This window comes from Balaenoptera musculus, chromosome 21 (genome assembly GCF_009873245.2).
Source record: "Balaenoptera musculus isolate JJ_BM4_2016_0621 chromosome 21, mBalMus1.pri.v3, whole genome shotgun sequence".
Lineage (NCBI taxonomy): Eukaryota > Metazoa > Chordata > Mammalia > Artiodactyla > Balaenopteridae > Balaenoptera > Balaenoptera musculus.
Genome location: NC_045805.1, coordinates 32,351,841 through 32,378,016, shown reverse-complemented (window position 1 = coordinate 32,378,016; position 26,176 = coordinate 32,351,841). Strand labels below are relative to the sequence as shown.

Below are 26,176 nucleotides of genomic sequence, written 5' to 3'. Positions count from 1 at the left end.
TGCCAATGCAGGGGACACGGGTTCAAGCCCCGGTCTGGGAAGATCCCACATGCCGCGGAGCAACTAGGCCCGTGAGCCACAATTGCTGAGCCTGCGCGTCTGGAGCCTGTGCTCCGCAACAAGAGAGGCCGCGATAATGAGAGGCCCGCGCACCGCGATGAAGAGTGGCCCCCGCTTGCCGCAACTAGAGAAAGCCCTCGCGCAGAAACGAAGATCCAACACAGCCATAAATAATAAATAAATAAATAAAAATTTTTTTAAAATGTGTTTTAAGAGTTTTGAACGTCAGAAGTTTACACACAAGTTAGTCAGAAGGGAAAAAAGAAAAAGCATCACAGGGTAAGCAGTGCCGTTGGACTGAAAACATTTTGCTTCCTTAACGCTAAGCTTCTGCTCATCCATGAGAAATAAACAGGGAATGGACACCCTCGTCATAGCTCTTGCTTCCCTCTCCACCTGTGAGTCATGTGTGGGTGAGGAAAGGCAGGTGCGTGGAGACGTGTGCGGTCTCCTGGGACTCTGCCCCTATTTTGGTGTAGAAAGAAGAGTTTCCAAGAGGCTGGTATTGGTTATGTATTGCTGCCTAACAGACAACTCCAAAGCTGATTAGCAGCTTAAACCACTGGACATTTATCATCTCACGTCGTTTTCATAGGTCTGGAACTTGGGAGCAGCCTGGCGGGTGGTCTGGCTTGGGGTTGCTTGTGAGAATGCAGTCCCGGCATTGGCTGGGACTGTAGTCTTCTGGAGGCTTGACTGGGGCTGGAGCCCCTCCTCGGGCAGCTCGCTCACGGCTGGCACCTCGGCCTGGCTGTTGGTGGGAGGCCTCGGTTCTTTACCCCTCGGGTGGACCTCTCTCCATGAGGTTGCTTTAGTGTTCTTGCGGCACGGCAGCTGCAGCGTCTCTTATGACAGCCTCAGAAGTCACACTCTGTTATTTCCACAGTATCCTTTTGGTTACACGGGTCCAAGGGCGTGAACACCAGGAGGTGGGGCTCACTGGGGGCTGCCTTGGAGGCTGCCTGCCACAAAGCCCATTTCGCCTTCCTTTGGGGCCTCTTCCCTGCGTCCCCGCCCCTCCTTCTGCCCCTCTCCTTCGGGTGCAGGAGCAGAGGAGGCGGGAGCAATGACGTGGGCTTCGGCCAGCGTCCCCGTCCTGCCGCAGAGGCATCTGCTTGCTCTGTCTGGAGGCTCCCCTCTTGCCGGACATTCTCCCTCTTTTTCTTTATCCTGCGTCTGCTTCCCAGCTCTGTGGGTGGTTGCTACTTTGTGAGAGAGGCAGTTGGTGTTTTGAATGCTCTAGTAATGATGTCTAAAGAGATGCGCATTATGGTTGTTTGGCAGCAGTGGAGTGAAGTTCGGGTCTGACCGTCTGTCAGCACGCGCCCTTTCTCCTCCTGCTCCCTGCTGGGGGTGGAGCAGAAGGCTCTGGGGAGGGCTTCTGTCCGTGCAGGGGGTCTCTGCTCTACTGGAGATGCAGCCTCAGACGAATCCAGGTGCTTCCAAACCCAGGGGCACCTCCTGAGTGAGAAGAGAAGACGCATCTGTCATTGGCTCAGCTTCTGGGCAAGGCTGGGGTTCCTGGGGGTGGACTCCTCCTGATGAGTGAGCCCCACCCTCTTACCTTACGGTCCACCTTGGCCTTCAGGGGATAGGGTTTGGGTCTCTTTCTATTTTTATTTTTATTTTTTTATTTTTTTTTTTTAAATATTTATTTATTTATTTATTTATTTATGGCTGTGTTGGGTCTTCGTTTCTGTGCGAGGGCTTTCTCTAGTTGCGGCAAGTGGGGACCACTCTTCATCGCGGTGCGCGGGCCTCTCACTATCGCGGCCTCTCTTGTTGTGGAGCACAGGCTCCAGACGCGCAGGCTCAGTAGTTGTGGCTCACGGGCCCAGTTGCTCCGCGGCATGTGGGATCTTCCCAGACCAGGGCTTGAACCCGTGTCCCCTGCATTGGCAGGCAGATTCTCAGCCACTGCGCCACCAGGGAAGCCCTGGGTCTCTTTTTAAATAAAATAGCATAGGGCGCTGGTTTGGAAATTTGAAGTACTTTCGTCATCCCTAGTACAAACTTTTCCAGTTTATCGAGTGGCTTTCCAGATTATTCTTTACCTGCGGAGTCTTGTATATTAGAGTGAGCCTCTCTCAGGAGTTAGGAGCTTCCAGCACCCGGCCCCATCTCTTACAAAAAGCAAATAAATTACCACCACCCCCAGCTCCTGGGTAATGTTTTTGTTTTTGCTTTCTGGACGGTGGGGAGGTTTAGACCATCAGTTTGTTGTCTGGGTTCAGGCAAGGGTGGGCGTGTGTGTGTTGGTGCTGTTTTTCTGCTGTAAGTGGCGACATCTTAACATTGCAGCATATTTAAAAGGCTGTTGTGCTTTTTCCCACCTTGACTCACCCACTCAGAACCCCCTCATCACTCCCAGGCTCTGGGTGACCCGGGGCCCCAGTGGTTGTCAGGGGAACGTGAGTCCTGCGGCCACCACCCTTAGGGTCTACCCAGCAGTCCTGGAAAAGGCCTTCTTGTCCTGTTATCCTGTTGTCCTGCCCCTGGACAGTGCGCTTCTACTCCATTTTAAGGCTGATGTCCTTGACTGAGTGGCTGAGAACGTACGTATATGAAGTATATCTCAACTTGGGGGGAATTAGAGGGACTGGGAACTCAGAGATGTGAAACTCTAAAAAAAGTTCACATTTTGGACGCTCCCCTAAATGCTAATACGTACCTTATTAACAGTCTTCTCAGGTCAGACCCCTTGTGTTTCCCTCCTGAAGCCCTCCATTGGTTCAGACTTGGGAGAGCAAGGGTGGGAGGGAAGACGCAGAAAGGAGGGGGGTCTTCGAAGGGACAGGGTCAAGTGAAGAGCAAGCGTTGCTCCTGTGGATAGAGCTGAACGGCTTTACCACTGCTGTTCTGTGTACTTTTGTTCTGTATGAAAGATGATCAGGTGGGAAGGGGGTCCTGTATGTATCAGACATCAGCTCAGCAGTGACCGTGAGCATCAGCTCTGTCTTGAGTGCTCAGTTTCTGCTCTGGGGACACAAAAGGGACCAGGGGATAAGGCCCTGCAGAGCTCAGAGTCTGGAAGGAGCTGGCGCCTCCTGTTCCCCAGGCCCCTTGGTCTCCTTGGCTTCCCCAGACATTTAGCAGCAGACAGGTAGTTTTAGCAAGGGAATGTGTGAGGGAGGTCTGGGAAGAGGTCCAATGCTAAAAATAAATACATAAAAGACTTTAAAAAAGCACACAACTCCCCCTACCCCCAAAACAAAAACAAAAGCCTTTTGAGCATGCCAATTGTCATGTCTCTAAGATGGTTCGTATACTTGGCTACATCTGTTGTAGAAAAGAAGAGTGATGTCATTTTTTCACTTCTTTCTGTAAATAGAATTTCTCTAGCATGTTGTGGGCTTCCTTAAGAAAAATTTAAAATCCGAAATTGATGTGATGGTGAGACCTACCACCTCTCTCAAGTATGTGTTCCTACAAGTGACACACATAAGGGACTAAAGCATTTTCTGAAATGTAAGTCTGTGATGTAGTAGAACATTTTGTAGGAATCGCAGGACATGGTTCTGCTCTGTTACCCTCTGAGTCTCTTTGTTTTCTCTCTTTTTTTTTAAACAGTTTTATTGAGATATAATTCACATGCATACAGTTCAACCATTTAAAGGGTATATACAATTCAGTAGTTTTTAATATATGAACAGAGTTGTGCAGCTGTCACCTCAGTCTAATTTTAAGAACATTTTATCACCTCCCCCCAAAGAAATCCTGTACCTATTAGCACTCTTCCCCCATTTTTCTCTCACCCCCAGTCCTAGGCAACTGATAATCTACTCTGTGTCTCAATAGATTTGCTTATTCTGGACATTTCATATAGATGGAATTAATACAATATGTAGTCTTTTCTGACTGTTTCTGTTCACTTATCATAATGTTTTCAAGGTTCATCCATGTTGTAGCATGTATCAGCATTTCATTCTTTTTTTTATTGTTGATTAATATTCCACTCTATGGATAAACCGTACTTTATGTGTCCATTCATCAGTTGATGGACATTCGGGTTATTTTCACATTTGGGCTGTTATGAATAGTGCTGCTATGAACACTCACGTTCAACTTTTTGTGTGGGCGTATGTTTTCATTTCTCTTGGGTGTATACCTAGCAGTGGAATTGCTGGGTCATATAGGGTAACTGTTTCTAATTTTGAGGAGCTGTCAAACTGTTTTCCAAAGTGGCTGCACCATTTTACATTCCTACCAGCAGTATATGGGGGGTTTCAGTTTCTCTACATCCTATAGCCAACACTTGTTAATCTGTTTGATTGTAGCCATCTTTATAGGTGTGAAGGGGTATCTCATGGTGGTTTTGATTTGTATTTCCCTAATGACTAATGATGTTGAGCATTTTTCCATGCACTTTTTGGCTGCTTGTATATCTTCTTTAGCAAAATGTTTATCCAGATTCTTTGCCTATTTTTAAATTAGGTTACTTACCTTAGAGTTGTAAGAATACTTTATGTAGTCTAGATGCAAGTCCCTTATCAGATATCCTATTATAAATATTTTCTTCCATTCTGTGGGATGTCTTTTCACTCTTTTGGTTATATCGTTTGAAGTGTAAAAGTTTTTACTTTTGATGAAGTTCAGTTTGTGTATTTTTTTCTTTTGTCCCTCGTGCTTTTGGTGTCATATCTAAGAAGGCTTTGCCTAACCCATGGTCACAGAGATTTACTACTGTGCTTTCTTCTAAGGGTTTTATAGTTTGAGCTCTTACATTTAGGTCTTTGATCAATTTTGAGTTAATTTTTGTACATGTTGCGAGGAAGTGGTGCAACTTCAGTATTTTGCATGTGGATATCCAGTGCCCCAGCACCATTTGTTGAAAAGACTGTTTTTTTCCCTTTTTAATTAACTTTGCACCTTTGTCAAAAATCAGTTGACCAGAGGTGTAAGGGTTGAGCTTTTGATTCTGTTTCATTGAGCTATATGTCTCTCCTTATGCACACTGTCTTGATTATGGTAGCTTTGTGGTGAGTTTAGAAATCAGGAAGTGTGAGTCTTCCAACTTTGTTCTTTTTTCTCAAGGTTGTTATAGCTATTCTAGGTCCATTACATTTCCATATGAATTTTAGGATCAGCTTGTTAATTTTGCAAAGAAGCCAGCTAGAATTTTGATAGAGATTGTGTTCAATCTGTAGATAAATTTGGGGAGGATTGTCATCCTAACAATATTAAATCTTCCAATCCATGAACATGGGATGCCTTTCCATTTATTTAGATCTTCTTTAATTTCTTCAAATACTGCTTTGTAGTTTTTACAGTACACATCTTGCACTTTTGTTAAATTTACTTCTAAGTATTTTATTCTTTTTCATACTACTATAAATGGAATTGTTCTCATAGTTTTGTTTTTGGACTTTTCATTGCAAGTGTATAGAAATACAGTTGATATTTGCATATTGATCTTGTATCCTGCAACCTTGCTGAATTCACTTATTAGTTATAATAATTTTTGGTGGATTCCTCAGAACTTTGTACAAAAAATTGGGTCATCTGCAAATACAGATAGTTTTACTTTTCCTTTTCAATCTGGATACATTTTTGTTCTTTCTCTTGCCTAATTGACCTGGCTAGAATTTCTAGTACAATTTTGAATAGAAGTGGTGAGAGCTGACATTCCCGTCTTTTTCTTGATCTTAGGGTAAAAACATTCAGTCTTTTACCATTAAATATGACATTACCCGTGGATTTTTCAGAGATGTATTTTATCAAGTTGAGGAAGTTCCTTTTCCTTCCCAGTTTGTTGAGTTTTTTTTTTTTTTAATCATGAAAGGATGTTGGATTTTGTCAGTTTTTTTTCTGTGTATATTGAGATGATCATGTGGGTTTTGTCTTCTATTCTATTGCTACGGTATATTACACTAAATGATTTTCAGATGTTCAACCAACCTTGCATTTCTGGGGTAAATCACGCCTTTTTATATGTTGGTGGACTTGGTTTGCTAGTATTTTGAGGATTTTCACATTGATTTTCAATAAGAAATATTGGTCTGTAGTTTTTCGGTTTTGTATTTTTGGTAATATCTTTGTTTGGTTTTGGCATCAGGGTAATATTGACCTTACAGAATGAATTGGGAAATGTTTCCTCCTCCTATAGCTTTTTGAAGTTTGGGAACAATTGATGTTAATTCTTCTTTAAATACTTGGTGGAATTCACCACTCTGGTCCAGGTCTTTCTGTGTGTGTGTGGACAGGGGGAGTTTTTAATTTACCAGTTCAATCTCTTTACTTGTCCTAGATCTATTCAGATTTTCTATTTCCTCTTGAGTCAGTTTCAGTTGCTTGTGTCTTTTTAGGAATTTGTCTATTTAATCTAAGCTATCAAATTTGTTAACATACAGTTATTCATAGTGTCATTTTCTTGATTTTAAATGGAATTAATAAGCCCTGCTATGCCTTTTTCACAGGGTTGATTTGAGGATCAAGTTAGGTAATATGTATGGAAGTGCTTTGAAGATCATATGACTGCGAAGTATTTTATTTGTTCTAAATTCTTAGTTCTAGGAAAACATACCCAGGGTACCCCTGTCTGCAGTTTAACATTTGTACTACGTTTCCCCTTTGTGAGTTGCATTTCAAGGGAGAGATTGTCTCCCTTGTTACCAAAGGAATATGAACTAAGATTGGGTTGCAGGGGGAATTGAAGTGGTTCGGGGGCTTGTCTACCTGTTTCTTGAGGGGTAGCAGAATATAGGTCGTACGCTTTCAGAGTCAGAGGGCATCAGTGCCCCATTAGGACATCAGCGTCAGGCTCTGACCCATCCAGCTCCTGCCTAGACCCGAGAGCAGTTGTTTCCTTTCCTCTCTGAGGAAGAATGCTGAGTCTGGTCTAGTCACTGACGTCTTCACCTCTCCCGTAGCCCATACCTTAGATGCACTACATTCATTCTTCTTACTTCTTCCCAACTTGCTTTTTTTTTAAATTAATTTATTTTTTTAATTAACTTTTATTGGAGTATAGTTGATTTACAGTGTTGTTAGTTTCTGCTGTACAGCAAAGTGAATCAGTTATACATATACATATATCCATTCTTTTTTAGATTCTTTTCCCATATAGGTCATTACAGAGTATTGAGTAGATTTCCCTGTGCTATACAGCAGGTCCTTATTAGTTATCTATTTTATACATAGTAACGTATATATGTCGATCCCAGTCTCCCAATTTATCACCCCTCCGACCCCCCTGGTAAGCATAAGTTTGTTTTCTACATCTGTGACTCTATTTCTGTTTTGTAAATAGGTTCATTTGTGCCATTTTTTTTTAGATTCTGCGTATAAGTGATATCATATGATATTTGTCTTTCTCTGTCTGACTGGCTTCACTCAGTATGACAATCTATAGGTCCATCCTTGTCGCTGCCCAGCTTGCTTCTAAGTCAACAATAAAGGTCCTTTTAAAATACAACTGGGACTTCCCTGGTGGTGCAGTGGTTAAGACTCCGCACTCCCAATGCAGGGGGCCTGGGTTCGATCCCTGGTCAGAGAACTAGATCCTGCATGCCCCGACTGAGATCCCACATGCCGCAGCTAAAGATCCCGCATGCTGCAACTAAGACCCGGTGCAGCCAAATAAATAAATAAATATTTTTTTAAAAATACAACCTACCTGGCTTTCAAAAATAAAGAATTACTTTAGTGCTTCTAGAAAGTTCTCTTGCTAAATATGGAGGCACATTCAAAGAGGAAATAACCCATTTAGAAAGGGAAGAGAAGTCGGTGATGCAGGAAGACCAGAGGTCAAGCAGTGGTGATGTTCTCTGTAAGAACACGTGAGGTGGCTGTCACGTGAGAAGGTGGTAGTAACTTCCTCACGATTCAACCCTTGAGTGTCTCCGAAGGGTATTGGAATGTGGCTTTCCTCTCCTTCATTGGATTATAAGCCCCATGTGCTGATTTTGTGGCCCCTTCATGCCCAGCGCAGCGTATGCTGCAGGTCATAGGGCCTGTGGTTGGTTGGTTAGATGATTATCTTAGACATAATTTTATGATTTGACTTTAGGGCTTCAAGTCCTGATGAAGCTGAGGGTTTAAACTGATTAGGGAGTGCGGACATGGAGCATCTGGTTTGGGTCTGCATGTAGGATTTCTTAGTTCTGTGGCTGACAGCTTGGCTCACAGCAGTGCATTTGTAAAACTTTTGTCATCTCTGGACCCTCCACGTGTGTGGGTCACTGTGGGATCAGGCGCCCCCCCACCATGAGGACAGAATGGAGCAGTGAGGGAGGAGCGGTCCCATCTGATTGTTTTGTTTCGGCTGCGCCACGTGGCTTAGTTCCCCAGCCAGGGATCGAACCCGGGCCCTCGGCAGTGAGAGCACCAGAGTCCTAACCACTGGACCGCCAGGGAACTCCCTAGTCCCACCTGTTTGGATGTCTAGCCCAGCTTGGTCACGTGGGTTCTGTACCTCACTTGTGAGCTCTCAGAAGCATGGCACGGGTGGTTTGTTCCTAGACACGGACTGCCCCCTGCTTCCGTCCTGACCCAGATGCCCACCCCTCCATGGATGTAGCAATGTAGAGCGATATACTTGATTGTGTCCTACCATAGCATTGAACCTCCACCCCAGAACCCTTCTTCCTGGGCTTGTGACCCCATTTGGGTTTTCTCAGGGTCATCCCAGGAGCGAAGAGAAATGAGGTGAATGCAGGCGGCTCTAGAATTACCTGGGGGGCTGTGTAGCATGGTTGAGCCATGACCTTCCTGTGCCCCAGACCAGGCTCCACGCCCCCTCCTCCCTCCTGCTTCCTTGCTCCCTCTCTTCTAACCTCTCTGGGCCATGGTTTCTTCATCTGTAACATCGGCTTAAGGAGCACCTTAAAGTAATATATCTGGAGCACCAAGCACAGTTACAATAGTAGTGTAATTACAAAGAATTTTTCAGGAGGAAGGCCCTTCAAAAACAGCCCTTAACAAAAAATAAATTCCACCCTTGCATCTTGGGAAGAGAAGGAGAGGTGGGGCTGGGTGGGCTTGGGGCAGGAGTCCTGTGTTTAAATGGAGACAAAGGAGAAATGGGTAAGAGGGGATTAGGTTTGGGTAAGAAGAGATTTTTGTGCTTAATAAGAAGGATTCTGGGCCTCCGGATGGGAGAATTGGCTTAATATTAGTCATTTGTTTATACATCTGTAACACTGGGGGATAATGTAATGCTTGTCTAAGGCTTATTGCATGAAAATCATTGCACAATAAACAGTCTCTGGGTAAGTTATTCTGGAAGTGAGGTCAAGGCTCTGGGTCCCAGTGTTTTCTAAAAATTGGTTTCTCTAATAATATATAGCCAGCATCTTTCTATGTCAGTAACTACTTCAAACACAGTTTTTAACATGGTACCACAATATGTGGTTTTTATTTTAATCATTGAACTGGAGTCAGACAGCTAGTCACCAGGAAGTTAAACAGTACTGTGGGGAAACTTTTTCTCTGTTTTTTTTCTGGAGGATGCGGGGATGGGTACCCCTGCTGGACACCTTGCAGCATCTGGTTTTGTGCGAATTTGCCTCGTTTCCCTTGTGAAGATCGTCAGCCTTGGGTAATTGTGAATCAAGCTGCTTTCTCCATCACACGGAGGCAGAACCTTTATCTTGCTACTAGATAAGACTGTATTTATCTACTGTCCGTGGTCAACCTGTAGCTTAGTAGGATACGTGAAAATGTGACTAAATGTAAATAGCACTTGTAGTTGAGAGGGTTTTGGGGTTGTTTTGACACCAAATACGTGGTGTCTTTTCAAATACCAATTCTCTGTGTGGTTGATACAACAACTGGGTGTCCTACAGTTCAATCCTAGTCTGACAGTAACTACCCAGAGTTAGCGTCAGACTCCAGAGATTTAAGGGCTCAGTCCCTCAAGGCTGCCCTCACCTGAGGCGCCAGGTGCATCCCAGGTCCCACACTTCTGTCCAGCTTGGCTACAGATTTGGGGGATCCTACAACCCCTCTCAGCTTCTCTACTGCAGTGACTCACAGAACTCAGGAAAATACGTTTACTGCTTTCTGGTAAAGGATGCAACTCAGGAACAGCCGAATGGAAGAGATGCAGGGGGCCGGGTACGTCCTCTCCAGGCCTGTCACCCCTCCAGCACCTCTGTGGGTTCACCAACCTGGGAGCCCCGTGAATCTCACTGTTCAAGACTTTTTATAACCCGACTGATCTCCAGCCCCTGAACGTTCCCACCCTCTAACCACGAGTTGGGTCTTTCTGGTGACCAGCCCCATCTGGACGCTATCTGGGACCCGCACCCTGAGACACCTCATTAAACGCAGGTGTGATCAAAAGGGGCTTGTTATCAATAACAAGACACTCGTGTCACCCGGGAAAATTCTGGGGGTTTTAGGAGCTCTATGCCAGGAACCTTGGACAAAGGCCATTTTTATTGTCTCACATCTTCTAGTATGAAGATAGGTACATGAAAATCTTCACCCAGCAATAATTATAATGACAAAGAAATTTGAAAACCCTCAAAAATTATGTGACATGTAGCGTGGCTTCAGTGCTTCTGTCATTAGTTTAACCAGTGAATGTACCTTTTAGACTGGAAGGTGGGGGAGGGGTGCTGCTAAGTGTGAAGGAGAAACACGAAGCAGGAGAGGTGAGTGCAGGTGCCCACGCGCCTGCTCCGAGCTCTCCCAGGTTTGCTGTTTGCATTCGCTTCATTTTTGGAGTTGCTGTTCTCAGGACACCAGAAGGCTTAACAACACTGAGACTTCTCTCCAGGGGGGAACGGTTAAGTACCTACGGCCGTGGAGTTGTGTGATGCAGGTGTTTCATGGCATCCCCTAGAAACCTGCTTTGTCCAGTAAGGTAGCCTGTCGCCACCCGTGCCTGTTTAACCAAAATTGAATGAAATTGGACGTTCAGTTCCTCCGTCACACTGTCACATTGCAAGTTCTCAGTAGCCACAAAGAACCGGTGGCTGCCTTATCACACAGCTCAGATGATAGGACGTTCTTATCCTGATAGAAAGTTCCATCGGACAGCACAGCCCTCAGTCCCACTCTGCATGTTAGAATCATCTTCTTAAAAGTGCCCGGGCCCCTCACCGGACCAACTAAATGAGGGGCTCTGGGCTAACACCCAAGGATCTGTTTGTTTCAGAGCTCCCCAAGTGATTTGATTCAGGGGCATTTTCAAATCATTGCACTAGATTCATCCGTTTCCACCACGGGAATATCTGTCCTTCCATCTTTACGTCAGGCACTCCTGCATCCTCCACCACTGCACAGCCAGCTTACTTCATGCTCTTTTCCTGCAGCCTGTGTTGTTCCATTTCTGTCTTACACCGTCTGCCGTTTGCTCACCAGTTTTACACTTGCTGATGCAGCCAGGCTTTGATTACGCTTTCTGCTTCGCTTCTTGGAGAAATGTTTTGTCTGGTTGCGTCGTGCACCAGCATTGTGTTAAGTTACCTCTTACCCTTCTGTGATAGGCTATGTCTGTAGGTCATTTTCTGAAACCAAGTTTGGAAAGCGGTCAAGTGCATCAAGGTACTGGCTTGGGTGGGATCAAAGGGGATCGGGGCTTCTGTTCCTCTGCGTTGTGCTTGGGGGCGGGAGGCGAAGGGTGCCTGGGAAGAAAGGGAACTTGTCTTGAACTCTCTAGAAATAGGTATCATTGTACGTAGCTTTGGAAAATCATCGAAATAATATTCATTGTAGACACAAAGTAGAACATCTAGATAAGCAAATAAGAGAAAAAGAAAAAGAAAACAAACATAGTCCCAATTCAAGGAACGAGGTGTTAAAAAAATTCATGTACATCGTTCCAGAGTTTTTTCTAGATACTGTTTTTTTTATTCTTATGAAAAATCTAGGCATACAATAATAGAAGAGTACAATGAATCTCCATATGCATATCACCCAGTTACAGCAATCAACATTTTGGCATGTTTGCTTCTTTTTTTTGAAGTATTTATGAGACGTGTTCCCTAAATATTTAAGTGTGCATCTCTAAAACATAAGGACATTTTTCCTGTTAACCATAAGATCATAATCATAACTAATAAAATTAACCTAATTAATGTTATCTAACCCAAGCCATGTTGAATCAGGCTTCCCCAGTTCTCCTCAGAATGTCTTTAACGTTGGATCCAAGCAAAATCCCATATTGCATTTGGTAGAATTATGTCTTTTTGGTCTGTTTTACTGTATTAATCGATTCCCTCCATTCCCACACCATTTTTTTTTCCTACCACATTGTGTTTGACAAGAGGGCCATTGTCTGTATGCTTGTCCCATCTTTTGGATTTATCTGTTCCCTCATTTCCTGCAAACCGGACATTAGGTCTAAAAACCTGATTCAGGTTATGTATTTATTCTTTTTTAAAAAAAGTGTAAAGAGAATGAAGAGGGCCCATCCTTCCATTGTATGTGTGCCCACCACCCTCCTTTCCCCTTTTCTTTGTTAGAAAATTCTAACGGTACAGAAAGCTTCTTTCCACTTTCCCCCAAGGCAGTCGGTCAGCGGTAATTTCCCCTTCCATCTGTAAGGCTTGTGTCTTTATATGCCTAAACTGAAGAAGGTCTCATGCCTTGTGCACCCTTCTTCCCCTTGCTCTTTCCACCTGACCTGTCTTGGAAACCCTCCCGTTTCAGCACATACAGGTCTGCGTGTTGTTTGACACCCAGGTATCAATAGTATTCCCGTGCCAATGTTGCACATTAAATGAGCTGTCAGTCCCCTGTGGTGCTCTGTAATAGCCCCCAAAGTGTGTGGGAACGTCCTCACCCTTGTACACATGTGTGCTTGGCCCTCTTTGTGAGCATAATTAAAATGAACTCCTGGCCGAGGAGCTCATGAGATAAGCACTTGCTGAAGGATCCCCCATACGCTGTCCCACACGTGTGTGCGAGTGCCGACTGGCCCCCTCGCCTGGCCGCTGTTAACTGAGCGTCATCAGTATTTTAATTTTTACAAACCTGATGGGTTAAAAACGGTATCGGGTTTATTAATTGTGTGAAAGCGAGTCTATGTTTCAAATGTGTTTTGGCCATTTTCTTTTTTTAATTAATTTATTTATTTTTGGCTGCATTGGGTGTTTGTTGCTGTGCGCGGGCTTTCTCTAGTTGCGGTGAGCGGGGGCTATTCATTGCGGTGGCTTCTCTTGTTGCGGAGCACAGGCTCTAGGCTTCAGGAGTTGTGGCGTGTGGGCTCAGTAGTTGTGGCTCGCGGGCTCTAGAGCGCAGGCTCAGTAGTTGCGGCGCACGGGCTTAGTTGCTCCGCGGCATGTGGGATCTTCCCGGACCAGGGCTCGAACCCGTGTCCCCTGCGTTGGCAGGTGGATTCTTAACCACTGCGCCACCAGGGAAGCCCCTTGGCCATTTTTTAAAATTGCTTGCTTTTTATGAATGAACTGTAGAATGCATTCCTGACTTCAGTTGTTCAGTTGCAGGCACCAGGGACAGTGTCGTTTTAAGTGGGAAATGGGGAGGAGGCTCACGGTCCGGTGGAGGACCCACCCCCTCTGATTCGTGAAGCCCCTGAGACGTGAGGTTCTCTGTGTGCGTTTTCCTTAATTCTCCTTTGATTACATGGGTTTTGTTTGTAAAATGCCCCGTCACCGAGTACGCCCAGTAGTCCGTGCTTCTCCTCCTCCTTTTCCTCCCCACCTTGTGGCCTTGCCTTGTACCAGGCGTGCAGGAGGCAACCCCTGATGTCCAGCCACGACCCTGGTGTGCCCTGCTCGTCTGCCGTGCGAGCCTGTCTCCCAGGGCCTCAGGCGCTGGGTCTCTGCGGGCTGGCAGCGTGGCGCTCCCTCCGAGGGAAGGTCGTTCCAGCATCTGGCTGTTACCAGAGGCCAGGGGCCCCTTTAAGCAGAGCTCCACGTGGAGCGGAGCGTGGAGAAGGGGCTGCGGGCTCAGGCCAGGTGTTGGCTGTCTCTTCACCTTACGCTGCCCTCTGCCCAGCAAAGCCCACGCCACCCTCCAGAGAAGGAAAGCATCCCCCCAGCTCTGATTTCCCACGGGGTGGCCTATCCAAGCGTCCCTCCCTTCCACACCAGTGCCCCGCCGGGACCACCCCACCAGCTTTCACTGGACTTTTGGTGCCCCTTAGGGCCCGGCCATCCACCACCCTTCAGTCCCATCTCAGTGTCAACGGGTACAGAGCCCGTGACTAAATCCTGTTTAAACAGAAGATTTAAATTTGTGTTTTGGTGCGTGTTCCCTCTCAAGACATTTAGTCCACACTTAAAATTGCTTAAAACAGCACTTGCAGCATTCCCTTGGAGTGTTCTCGGAGGTGGCGAGCTTTGTTTTTTGATGTTAGGATTTTTTCCCCCAGTAGCGTAAGAGTTTTTAAACCCCGGTGTGGTGATTGAGGGGGGATTGAAGTTGTAACTATCAAGTAATGAGAGGAGCCCTTTGAGGACCCTAAACGTCCCAAAATACAGTCTTCTGCCTGGTGGTTTCTTTTCCTTTCTTTTTTTTGTTAAATAGTTTGTTTTTTTTAATTTATTTTAAAAATTTCTTTCTTTCTTTCTTTCTCTGTCTCTCTTTCTTTCCTGCCTTCCTTTCCTTCTTTCTTTCCTTTCTTCATTGCGGTGGCTTCTCTTGTTGTGGAGCACAGGCTCCAGGCGTGCGGGCTTCAGTAGCTGTGGCACGTGGGCTCTTGAGTGCGGGCTCAGTAGTCGTGGCACGCGGGCTCTTGAGTGCGGGCTCAGTAGTTGTGGCACGTGGGCCCCGTTGCTCTGTGGCACGCGGGATCCTCCCGGACCAGGGCTCGAACCCATGTCTTCTGCATTGGCAGGCAGACTCTCAACCACTGAGCCACCAGGGAAGTCCCTGCCCGGTGGTTTCTAAGGCCAGGCTTTGGAGAAGGCCATGGATTTTCTCCCCTGGAGAAGGCTCTAATATTTTTCATTGCGTTTCTGGGGCTTCATGGACCCTCTGAAATTTTACCTCAGAACCCTTCTTCCTGAATTATTGCAAAGACATTCATTTTCATGTATTGGTTCAGAGATTTTTGTTTTAGCCTCAGAGTCAGGCCTTGCATCTTAGACTTGGATGTGAGATACTGTTCAGATTTTGAGGTTAGAAGGAGGCCGGGGTGTGTGTGTGTGAGGGAGAGATACAGGAGGCCTGTTCAAATTTTGGCAGCTTTGTCACTTTACATGTCCAGTGTTTATTTGTGTGGTTTTTTTGTTTTTTGTTATTTTGGGGTTTTTTGTTGTTTGGCTGCGCCGCAAGGCATGCAGGATCTTAGTTCCCTGACCAGGGATCGAACCCACACCCCCTGCAGTGGAAGCCCAAAGTCTTGACCACTGGACCACCAGGGAAGTCCCACATGTCCAGTATTTTACAACCCGTAAAAGAGGCCTCTTGTAGCTGAAGGAGAGGAAGTGATGGGCAGATCTAAAACGAGCTTGCAGACAACGTTTCGCCAAAAAGTTAAAATCTGAGGGGGGGAAATGTCAAGCATATTTGAGAAAAATGCCAAATCTGCAGTGTTAATATACAATGTTTTCCAAGTGGTTGCTGTTTTATCTCCTCTCAAATGAGGTTATCCATGTGGAAACAGCCAGCTGAGCAGGTTCTCAGTACATGTGAGCTGGATACATTTCTGAGTTTCAGAAATATTTTGTGTTCATGGCATTTCTCTTCTGCTAAGGTTTTCAAGGTTTTTCATACACTTGTATTTTAACCCAGTATATTTTCAGCATACCAGAGTACAAAGCAGAAAGTCAAGCTGTTACCTCAGTCTTTAGAATTTTGGCGTTCTGTGCCTTTTCTTTTACAAATATTATAAAGAAGGAGGGAGAAATCTCTTTTTACAGGAGAATAGTCTACGTCCTGTAAAATAAGCATATAAGGTATCTGTGTTAAGAGCACCCATGGGTGTGTCACACAACGTTTTAGATCTAGCAGAGGCTGCTTGTTGAAAGGCAGAGTTTCATAAGAGCAGCAGACGTGGCAGAAGTGGAAATGTTGGTCTATTTTTGGATTTCCTCTGTGTTTGCTTTGAATTCATCTACTGATCACCTCTCTGTCTGCGTTCACCAAGCCGCCAGGCAGTGCTGTGCTTGTCAGAATCATCCAAACTCAGTAGACTCCATCCAGGGAGAGAGCTTTTCAGCGCCCTGGAGGAAGGTTTTGATGGAATGCAGGATTTGTGTGAAAGTGGAAGGATGACTAGAGGGAGGTTCATTACATAACAGTCTTCTCAGACGAAGACCCGAGGTTAGAACTCTTAACCAGAGCTTGCGGACATTTCGGGTATTTTACTTCTTACTGAAAGTTACCTGTGGTGCCATGCTTGCCTTTAGCTTCTGTTGTAGGGCAGCCCTGGGTATGTGGGGTCACCTGGTATTGGCACACTTGCTGATGGAGAGTGTAAATGCAAATAAAATCTTACTCAGAGGTACCTTTTCCAGTTAGGTGAGGAGTTTGGTTTTTTCCTTGTTTTACATTTTCACAAACTCCCCAGACTGGTTTATTTTTATTTTGTTTTTTTTTTTTGGCCACGCCACGCGGCTTGCGGGATCTTCATTCCCTGACCAGGGATCGAACCCAGGCCACAGCAGTGAAAGCGCCAAGTCCTAACCACTGGACCGCCAGGGAATTCCCCCAAACTGGTTTAAGTCAATGAGAAGCCCTCCCCCCGCTCCTGCCCGTCAGTACTTTCTCCTGGTGACTGAAGATGCTAGACCAGGGTAGGGCCTGCAGAGAGTGGGCGTAGGACTGGGCAGGTTTACTGACCTGGTACCTGGCCAGAGCTGGCCAAGAAATGCCTGGGCAGGGGTCTTCTGCTCAGGCTGGGGGGCCGAATTCAGGTGGAGGGTGCTTGTTTTCCTCCCCCCCCCCCCCCCTTGCTGGGTGGCACTCTTTAGGGTACAGCAGAGCTGCAGGTGTCCCCAGGTTGCCGGGCGGGCTCCTTTTCCATCCCTCGCTCCTCTGCAGCCGGTGGAGATGGGGAAGGGCGAGGGTCTAGAGGAATGGGGGGAGGTGGAGGAAGGTGGGAAGGCCCTGCCCTTTTCTAATGGAGGCGATGAGGGCAGAAATTGAAAGCTAGGAGAGAGTAAGTGAAGGGTGACTCCATAGGTCTCCCCTCGGTCTCTGGGAGGTGTGGGATTGTTGGTGAAGGAATCAGGAAATGGAGACAAAAGTCCCAAGAGGGAAAGGGCTGCTGGGCTGGACGCACTGTCCTCGCCTCACCCTTTCCCCTTAACTTATCTCAAGACTCTGGGGGAAGAACACAGAGGACTCGGGTATCATGCCCAGGGCTCCCACGCGGGAGACTGGCAGTAAATGTTTAGAGGGCAATGGCAAGGAGAGGTTGGGAGAGCAAATATGTAACAAAAGACAGTTTTTCTTTGATTGTCATCAGCTTCCAACGTCCTGCGGTAGAACCTGTGTGTGCCCACTGCCCAGGTTAAATCATTGTCCCCATTTGCCCAGGTTTCTCCCCACCATGACCTTCTTTTTCTTTCATTTTGCTGCTTTAGTATTTTTAAAACAAGTTCCAGGTATCATGTCACAAATATTTCAGTATGCATCTCTAAAATGTTTGGGCGCTTTCCTATATAACTATGATGTTGTGATTAATAATACTCTTTTAATTTACAAAGATGGTTAAACTTCAACTTTCATTTTAAGTTAATCCTTTTTAGGTAACTTCTTTTTAGAAAAAAAGATAATCAACCTCTATTTAAAATTTTAGAATAAGATATGCTAAGGCTCAAAGATGCAATGTAGGAGGGAGATAGATACCTTGCAGTTAAGTAGTATCCAGTGTGACTTCGAAGGTAGCCAGTCACATGTACATCGTGGCTTCCGTTAGGTCAAGTACTAGTTGCAGCCCAGATCTGTCTGCGCTACTCACTTCCTACTCAGCATCTCTGCTTCAGGGTCCCAGACAGCTCTCGGTGTCCAGGGCCAACCTCCCCGCCCCAGCCCGACAGCCCCAAGCTCTTCGGCTGGTACCCCTGAATCTCGTTGAACAGTAATACCATCCTCTCATTCCACGAGCTGAAAACGTACGAGTCATCTTTGATGCCTCTTCCTCCTTCAATCCTACATCCAGCCTGTCACCAAGCCTTATCAAGTGTCACCTCATTTTCTCAGTGCACGTCTCTTCCTGTCCATTAGCACCGCCCTAGTCGAAGCCCCAGAATAACACGCTAGCGGTTCTGTTTGTTCCATTTTGACCTCCTTCCACATTTCAACTGGAGAGAGCTGTTGAGAACGTAAATCTAATTTCGATCCACCCCTGCTTCAGCGCTCTCTGTGGCTCACGTAAAATAAGCGGTAACTGTCTGTACTTTGGTATAATCAAGATTGGATTGTATTCAACCGACTGATGCTAGGGTGTGAGCAGGTGTGCCCAGACCCAGCCTGGCTTCTAACCGAGCCTGTTGCATGTAGATTTTTGCAGCCCTGGGGTTCTGATGCTGTGCTTTCACTGTTGCTTGTCTACCCTCCCATCCGCCATCAGCACAGAGAAACAGTCAATAACACCTGCATCACAGCTCAAATATATGGAGAGAGAATAGAGAGTCTGTACACACACAAGTGAAGTTGTCAGTACACTTTAAAACGTTCTCATTAAAATTCTGTGTGAAATGCTGTTTTAAATTTTTTTATTTTGAAAGGGTTCAAGAGTATACGATAGAGAAAATAGTACAATGAAAACTCCTATATACCCGTCCTTGGATTCAACAGTTATCAAGATTTTGCCACATTTGCTTTCTCTTTTTAAAAAATATCCTTTTGAAGTATGTTAGTTAAATCCCAGGTATCATGCATGGAGAGCTTTTTTAAAAATTACAGTATTAATAATAGTTAAATATATCTTTAAGAACAAGACATATTGGACATTGGTTAGAATATCTGAAGCATCTGTGCAGAATAGTTTGTAAACCACTGCCCAATTCCAGCCATAAAGGAATCGTGTAAAAAAGATGTGTGAGTGCTTTAAAAAAACTCTCCCCGTGATGCTCAGTTCTTTGATCCTGGATTAGGATTAGGATTACCGTCAGGAAGTAGGATTAGATGGTCATCTCTGAGCTTCCCTTAAATCATGAGATACTATGATAATAACCAGTTTACTCAGTTTTTGCTGCTACTCTCTTATCATTTCAGATACCTAAGTCAGGAAAGCACTATCTTAGTTTGTGCTTTAAAGAAATACCTTCATTTACACCTTCCTGATTGCAGTGTTTCTCCTTATAAAACCCCAATTAAAAAGGATCTTTCATTTTCACAAATGATTTGAGAAGATTCCTGGCCAGCTTAGAGATGAAGCTTCTAAAGAAGAAGTAACTTTATTGTTTTATGATTTGTGTTTTAGTAAAATAAGGGCTGTTTGTTCATAAAGCCACTTTGCTATCTCTGCTTTTTCTAATTAGTTTTTTTATTTGGCTCTTTCCGTTTTTAAGTGTACAGAGAAGTTATTCTGAGCAGGCCATGATGACTTTTTGATTTAATATTAAAACAGTCCAGTTATTTAAACTCTATTCTGGGGAAGAGGGAATACTTAACATCCAGAGATTAAAACCCGCTTACTGCATAAAATCCAGACCCTGAAACTCTCAGGCAGTGCCTGGGAACCGTGTCCGTGCCAGGTGAGATCCCTGTATCTGAGCTGTCAGCATCCAAAGTTTCTTCCAGACCAGTTGTTTTAACCTGAGGAATTTTAACATCATATTAATATGCTTTGCAGAGGGCCCATGATCTATTTAGCCTTTTCCTAAATAGCTCTGTTTGGTATAATTATTATTTGTATGACTTGGATAGTACACACACACCATTTGGGCTGGGAAGATTCGCTTTAGAGTGTAGTACCAGCCGTCCGCCTTCAGGCCACACCGCCATCGTTGCAGAACCTTAGGGATGCTTCGTAAAAGCAAAGAGGGCAGAGCTCGCCGTTTGTGTGGCTTCAGCTAGTGGAGAATATTCACCAATGCTGAAAAGGTAATTTGTTAACAGACGGCTTTTGTGTTTTGTTTTAGACTCACAAGAAGTGGACGAACAGCTGGTAGCAGAAGTGGTTGAAAAATGGTCATCTGAGGCTGGTTCTAGACCCTCAGAAAACAAGGCAGCTCAGCACGCTACTGAGTCTTACTCAGTCAAGGGTTTCAGAGAAGAACCTGAACACGATGTGAGCAAAATCTCTGTCGTGAGGCCGTTTTCCGTAGAAACCAAGAATTCCACGGCGCCCCGGGGGCCGCCTGGCCCAGCAGCGGCTCATGGCTGCGCGGCCGCGGTCCTAGGCCAGGCCGGGCTCTGCCCCCACGCGCCGGGCGCCGCCCAGGACCAGGCAATGACCGAGGGCGCCATGGGGGCCACGCTGGAGGCCTCGGCGGAAGGCGACCCGGAGGCGGGGAGCCCGTGTCCGGAGCCCGGGGCCAGCAGAAGCAGGCTGCGGAAGCCCAGGCCCATCCCCCCGAGGAAGAAGGCGGCAGGCGGCGGGGTCTCCGAAGCCCACCCCGACCCGGAGGGCGCGCGTCTTCCCCGGGCGGACCGCCAGTCCGGTCCCGACGGAGCGGCTGGGAACACCGCCACCCCTGCCCTGCTAGGAGGTGACAGGAGCCAGCAGTGTCCCCCCGAGGTGAGGGAGACACCGTGTGCCCCCGGCGGTGACACCCGCGACTCAGGGGCTGAGCTGCTGGAGGCGGTGAGGAGCTCCCCTCTGAAACTGGAGTTTGACTTCACGGAAGACGTGGAGACTGTGGAGTCCAGGAAAGGCCTCCCGAGGAAACCCGGCCGGAAACCGGGCAGCAGGGTGACGCCCAAGGTTCAGAAAGACGGCGCCGGGGAGCCAGCAGGCGCCCCGGGGGCAGGGGCGTCCTCAGAGCCGGGTCCCCGCCCGTGTCCCGGGGAGAGCCCCGACTTCGGGCCCTTTGGAAGCCACTCCCCGCTGCAGCGCTCGCCCCTGCTCTCGGCTCAGGGCTCCTACCGCTTTGACCCAGATCACTTTGACGAATCCATGGATCCCTTTAAACCCGCTCTGACTTTAACGAGCAGTGACTTTGGTTCTCCCGCCGGTAGTCATATTAGTGAAATCTTAGAATCACCCAAGAAGGCAAAGTCGCGTTTGATAACGTGAGTGAGACGGGCGTGGGCCTTGTGTTCTGTGTCCTCTCTGTGAGTTTGGCGGCCACTGCTTTTGGTTTGGGTGAAGGTGGCCCGGGGCAGACGCAAAGCTTGTAACCTCGGACTGCAGTCTTCACTGTTTTGCCTAACTCTGGTGTGGAATCAGAGATACCTGAGGTTTCCTTTATAGATGTCTGCCTTGCTTCTGAATCCTCAGTTTATTCAGCTGAGTTCTTTTTCCCCCCACCTTGGGTACTTTTTTCCTATTAAAAAAAAAGAATGTCATGGGCTAGGCAGGTAGAGATTTGACGGTTTTCAGAAATCCTATCTGAGCTGTCGGGAATCGTTTTATATACAGAATTCAGGTGTCAGTGCTAGCCATCTTTTTCAGCTTCTCTGTGGATGAAACAAGAATCCCAGGGCGGCAGGTTACCGGTGTAGTATCAGTAACACGTGGGAAAGGGTCTTACAGAAGTCTTTTCACTTGAGCAGAAAGCTGTGATTTTTGTTGGAAACAAACCTACCACTAAAAGTTAGTGAGAATTCTTATGTCTCCTGGTAAAGGTTCTGGCTCTTTCAGAAAGGAGGTGAGTTTCCAAAAAGAATCAAGACTATTTTAAACAATTGCCTAAATCTGACTAAATTAGGCTGTTAGTCTTCGTTGTGTGAGATCCCTCTCCCCACCAGACCCCCTTCTCCCGGGAAATCTGGAGCCACTTTTGCAAGGTCCTCGGAGATCCCTTGGAGTGGTCACCCCCCAGGCCATAATTCCACGTCACACTGCAGTTTAAACTTGTTACAGGGTGACCTTATCACGAAACTTGAGTCGATGACAATCTACTGGTATCTTTATGACCCTGTGACATTTTACTAAGAATTAGATATAAAGAAGGGCCAATGGGGAATTCCCTGGCGGTCCAGTGGTTAGGACTTGGCGCTTTCACTGCTGTGGCCCAGGTTCGATCCCTGGTCAGGGAACTAAGATCCCACAAGATGTGTGGTGTGGCCAAGTTAAGTAAATAGAGTATTTAAAAAAAAAAAAAAAAAAAAAGGGCCAGTGACATGGTGGATGAAATATGAAAAGGGAGGGTGAGAAGTACCATGTTTCTCGTTGTCACCACAGTTGTATTGGCGAAATGCTTTTCAGCATTAATGTGACTTAAAGAAAAACACTAGATGGTGTGGTGATTGACACCAGAGAAAAAGGGTTAAAGAGCAGAAAGTATCAGTCAGGACCAAGAAGCTTGAGCAATGCAGGAACGGATTCTTCAGCAGCGCCAGAATATTCCCCAGGACGTCTAAAGGGAATAAAATGTCATTAATAGTTCTTGATCTGTCCTTTGATTATAGACACACAGTTAAATGGTTGCTGAAAAATATTATTAATCAGGTGACCTCAAGGTGCTCTTCTGTGGTTCAGGTTAGTTACCTGTGTCTAGACAATGCCCAGGGGACACGATGGCCAGGTCTTTGCCTGGGTTCTTCCTAACCTGGGGTCCCCTAAATATGGGCAGCCCTGCCTATCGGGGTTGACAAGGGGTCATTGGGAGCCTCCCTTTCAGTTGCTTGTTGAGGGTGTGTAGCCAGTGCATTCATGTTACGTGAGACTAAAGTGGAACCAAAGGGAGGGAAGTTTATCCTACATCTTGTTTTCAGTAGCAAGAAGCACCCTCTCCCAGTCCTACCACCCTCGCCTGCTAGCATTTTCCTCCTGTTCTGTTTTTGATGAATGAACTTCTTGGTCTAAAATACCTTACAGATTTTTTTGAAACTCTTATGCAACCAAAACTCTTGTCTCCTTGTTCTTTCCGCAGGAGAAGGATGCTTAACCCCTTGTGTAACTTTGGGTTTCTTTTTTTTTAGAAAATCCCTTCATTGTAGAAAAGGCTGGAAGTATACAGGTGGAGGTAGCATCTAGCAGAGAGTTAGAAGTTCTGATAACAGGGTACTTGTGTGACTTCTTAAAAGATGACATAATTGGCGTCTCAGATCCTTCTTCTGTAAAATAGAGACATCATCCTATGATTGGGATTTTTGTGGGTCAAATAAGATAAATTATGTGAAATCACTTGGAGTTTCTCAGTAATATACACCTACCGGAGATAGAAGCAGATACATTTTCAATTATATTTTCATTCATGCATTGATTGCCTTTAATCTGGATGACTAGACATTTAAGAGTAAACATACTCGGCAGTAATGCCGTTTTCTTACATTTACAAATATTTGAAAGTTTACTTTTCATCCATAAATTTGACCGTGTGACATTTCCGAGTGTTTCTACCACTCTCTTACTCCTGAGAATCATTCACTCACCAGTGGGAACATTCATGAGTGTGACATTTTTAATTCGTGTCTCACCTCATAGAAAGAACTTTGCAGCCTTTATGTCTGCCAGACTAGAGATAAATATTCCAGGCTTTACATGATTTTTTTCTCCATCTGTCTGTCTCTTTCCCGTCTCTAATTTTGTTGGTGCATCAGGACTACTGAACAAGTGAAATTTCTCTGTTTTCTGTTGTAAGTACTCCTGTTTCTGGCTCTCCCTGGGGCCCTTGGCAGTTCCTCCCCTACCCTCCCCGGACCATCTCTCCATAGCATGTCGGCTTCTCTTTCTGAGTTGGATCTTCTGATGATTTTTTGCATTTCATTTGCCACTTCCTGAGCCAGCTTATTAGCCTTGCCATCTGTACCCAAAGGCTTGGAGATGGGCCCTCCCACCTCAGGTGCGAGAGCTTGCGTCCCCGGCTTGACACACGCCTCGTGCGACGCTGTGATGCTGCGTGCTGGCTTGGCCCTGCTCTCATCCCCGCGGTGGCTTGAGGAACTGCTCTGCTGTTTCATGTCAGGAACAATTGACTTTTTTGATAGGATAAGGCTGCCGCCTCGGAGCAGGGGTTACATTTTACCGAGTCAGCTCAACCTGAGTTTGGTGGCAGGGGTGACACTCAGGCATTAGGGAAGACAAGCAGACACTACTACCGAGGTGGTGGTCCCTCTTCTGGTAGCCATGCTGGTCTTTGTTTTTTGCCCCGCAAAACGAGAAGAACTTGCAGTTTTGGTTGGGGGTGGGGTGGGGTGTGGTCAGAGCGGCGGTGCTGGAAATTCTTAAGTTCATTACAACAGAACAGAATCTGGATAGTCTTCAGATCACAAATCGCGTGCTAGTTTAAACAAAGCGGGCGGTTTGAGCTTCCCCAGTTCCGGCCGTGACGTTCGTTTTCCATCTTACTACTTAAGAGGAATGGTAACAGTTTGCTCACACATTTTTATTTTCATACTTCCTGTTGCCCACAGTCCTCCTCTGTGAGCACACAGGTCTGGAGCTGTCTTCCCAGACTTCTGTGGCTTTTAGCGCAATAAAGAACTTTTAAAGAACGTGGTCCGGCGTGGTAATTTTTCTGGTGACTATCAAAGCCAGGTGAGCGCGGATCAGATGACCCGACCGTCTCCAGGTACTGGGGCCGCTCTCGGCAAAGCTGTTGGTGGCTGCTGGCGTGCAGTTACAAACCGTAGGGGCCAGAGTGCTGGTGTTCAGCTTCCCGCAGAAGCAAGCGAGGAGGTCACGGAGTCACAGTTCTTTGCTTGCCCTGCCTCTTGGGAGAGGATTCAGAGGCGGGAAGGTGTTTGTCCCCGTCGTCGCTGACGCGTGCAGGTGTGACTCGCGTGGGGCTGTGCGCTTTGGCTTGTGTCTGCACCCACCGCTGTCTGCGCCATCTCACAGCTTGGAGGTTGTCAGTGTGATTCCAAACCGGCCCGGTGTTCTGTTTGTTTTTTTCCCAGGAGTGGCTGTAAGGTGAAGAAATACGAAGCCCAGTCTCTGGCTTTGGATGGGTGTTCTCAGGTAAGTCTGTGTTCCCCGTCAGGGTGGTGATTAACGAAGATTTTCCAGTGGGGATCTGAGTACTCAGCTTTAAGGAAACCAATTCCCAAATCCTTGACTTCCTAAGCTGGTCTGAGCAAGGGCTCTGAAGATAAGGGAACCGTTCCTTCACAGCTACCCTTTTCCCACTTTTTTTTGATAAAGTTCCCTCTCACCCATTCTCAGTCTTACTAGGGTGCATCGCCACTGGGTGTGAAACCTCTGGGCACCAAAGGGGGGATTTGAAATACTGGTGTAAGTTACAAGAAGGTGATTGACTCCAGTGACTGGATAATATATTTTTAAAGTCAGATGGTTTTCCAGTTCATTGCTTTTAACAAGTTAGGAGAGCCTGAATTGTCAGCTGATAGATTATTAAAAATCGTTTTTGGCACAGTGATATATGTCAGCTATATCTCAATTAAAAAGATAATTATTTGGACTTTCCTGGTGGTCCAGTGGTTAGGACTCTGCACTTCCACTGCAGGGGGCTCGGGCTCGATCCCCGGTCGGGGAATTAAGATCCCCCATGCGGCACGACATGGCCCAAAAGGGAAAAAAAAAAAGATAATTATTGATGATAGAATTTTTTGGAACATAATTTGGAAAGGAGTTCAAAGAACTGAGACATTTCTATTACAAACTTCCTTCTGTTTCACCTATTTATTTGTATTAGTAAGGCTTCTGGCTTCTTGATTATAATTATAAAAATGGAAAACAGGAATAAAATTGATGCTGACCTTTGTTTCATTCTAGCAATAAATATTTGTCCATGACTATATAATTAATTGGGAAACACACACACAAACACACACAAAAACAAGCAAACAAAAGAAAACCCGGACCCATTTGATTGCAATGAAGTCCTTTTTTTTTTCCTTTTTAAAACTTTATTCCAGCGTAACCTTGATTACAGAAATACAGTCATTGTATTTTAAGTTTAACTTATCTTATGCAATTTGGACCAAAAACTTGGTACATGGTTTAAGATTTTTAAAAAAAATTTGATTTATTCTTCATCTATTACAAATATATGAAGTATCTACCTTCAAATGCTGCTAAGGCAGGCAGCAAGAACCATGAAAAATTTACCTTTGATTTGCTTCAGAAAAATAACACATATTACGTTGTAAAAGTTTTTTAAAATTGGTGCAACAAAATATTGTAATCGATTTCCATTTCTTAAAAATTTTACTTTTGTGTTTGATTGTACTTACC

The 26,176-nt window shown here is 45.8% G+C and overlaps 1 protein-coding gene across 13 annotated transcripts in view; it reads left to right on the top strand.

The window, feature by feature from the left end:
• TACC1 (transforming acidic coiled-coil containing protein 1) overlaps positions 1-26,176 on the top strand; it is a 93,920-nt gene that overhangs the window by 43,798 nt on the left and 23,946 nt on the right. For 5 of the 13 annotated variants that reach the window (XM_036838997.1, XM_036838996.1, XM_036838993.1 and 2 more), the window contains exons 3-5: positions 20,013-21,105; positions 23,581-23,616; positions 24,880-24,940. In XM_036838997.1, coding sequence (XP_036694892.1) covers positions 20,013-21,105; positions 23,581-23,616; positions 24,880-24,940 — 1,190 coding nt within the window. The remainder of the gene's footprint in view (positions 1-20,012; positions 21,106-23,580; positions 23,617-24,879; positions 24,941-26,176) is intronic. The other 8 variants (XM_036838998.1, XM_036839000.1, XM_036838999.1 and 5 more) reach the window with 2 other exon arrangements.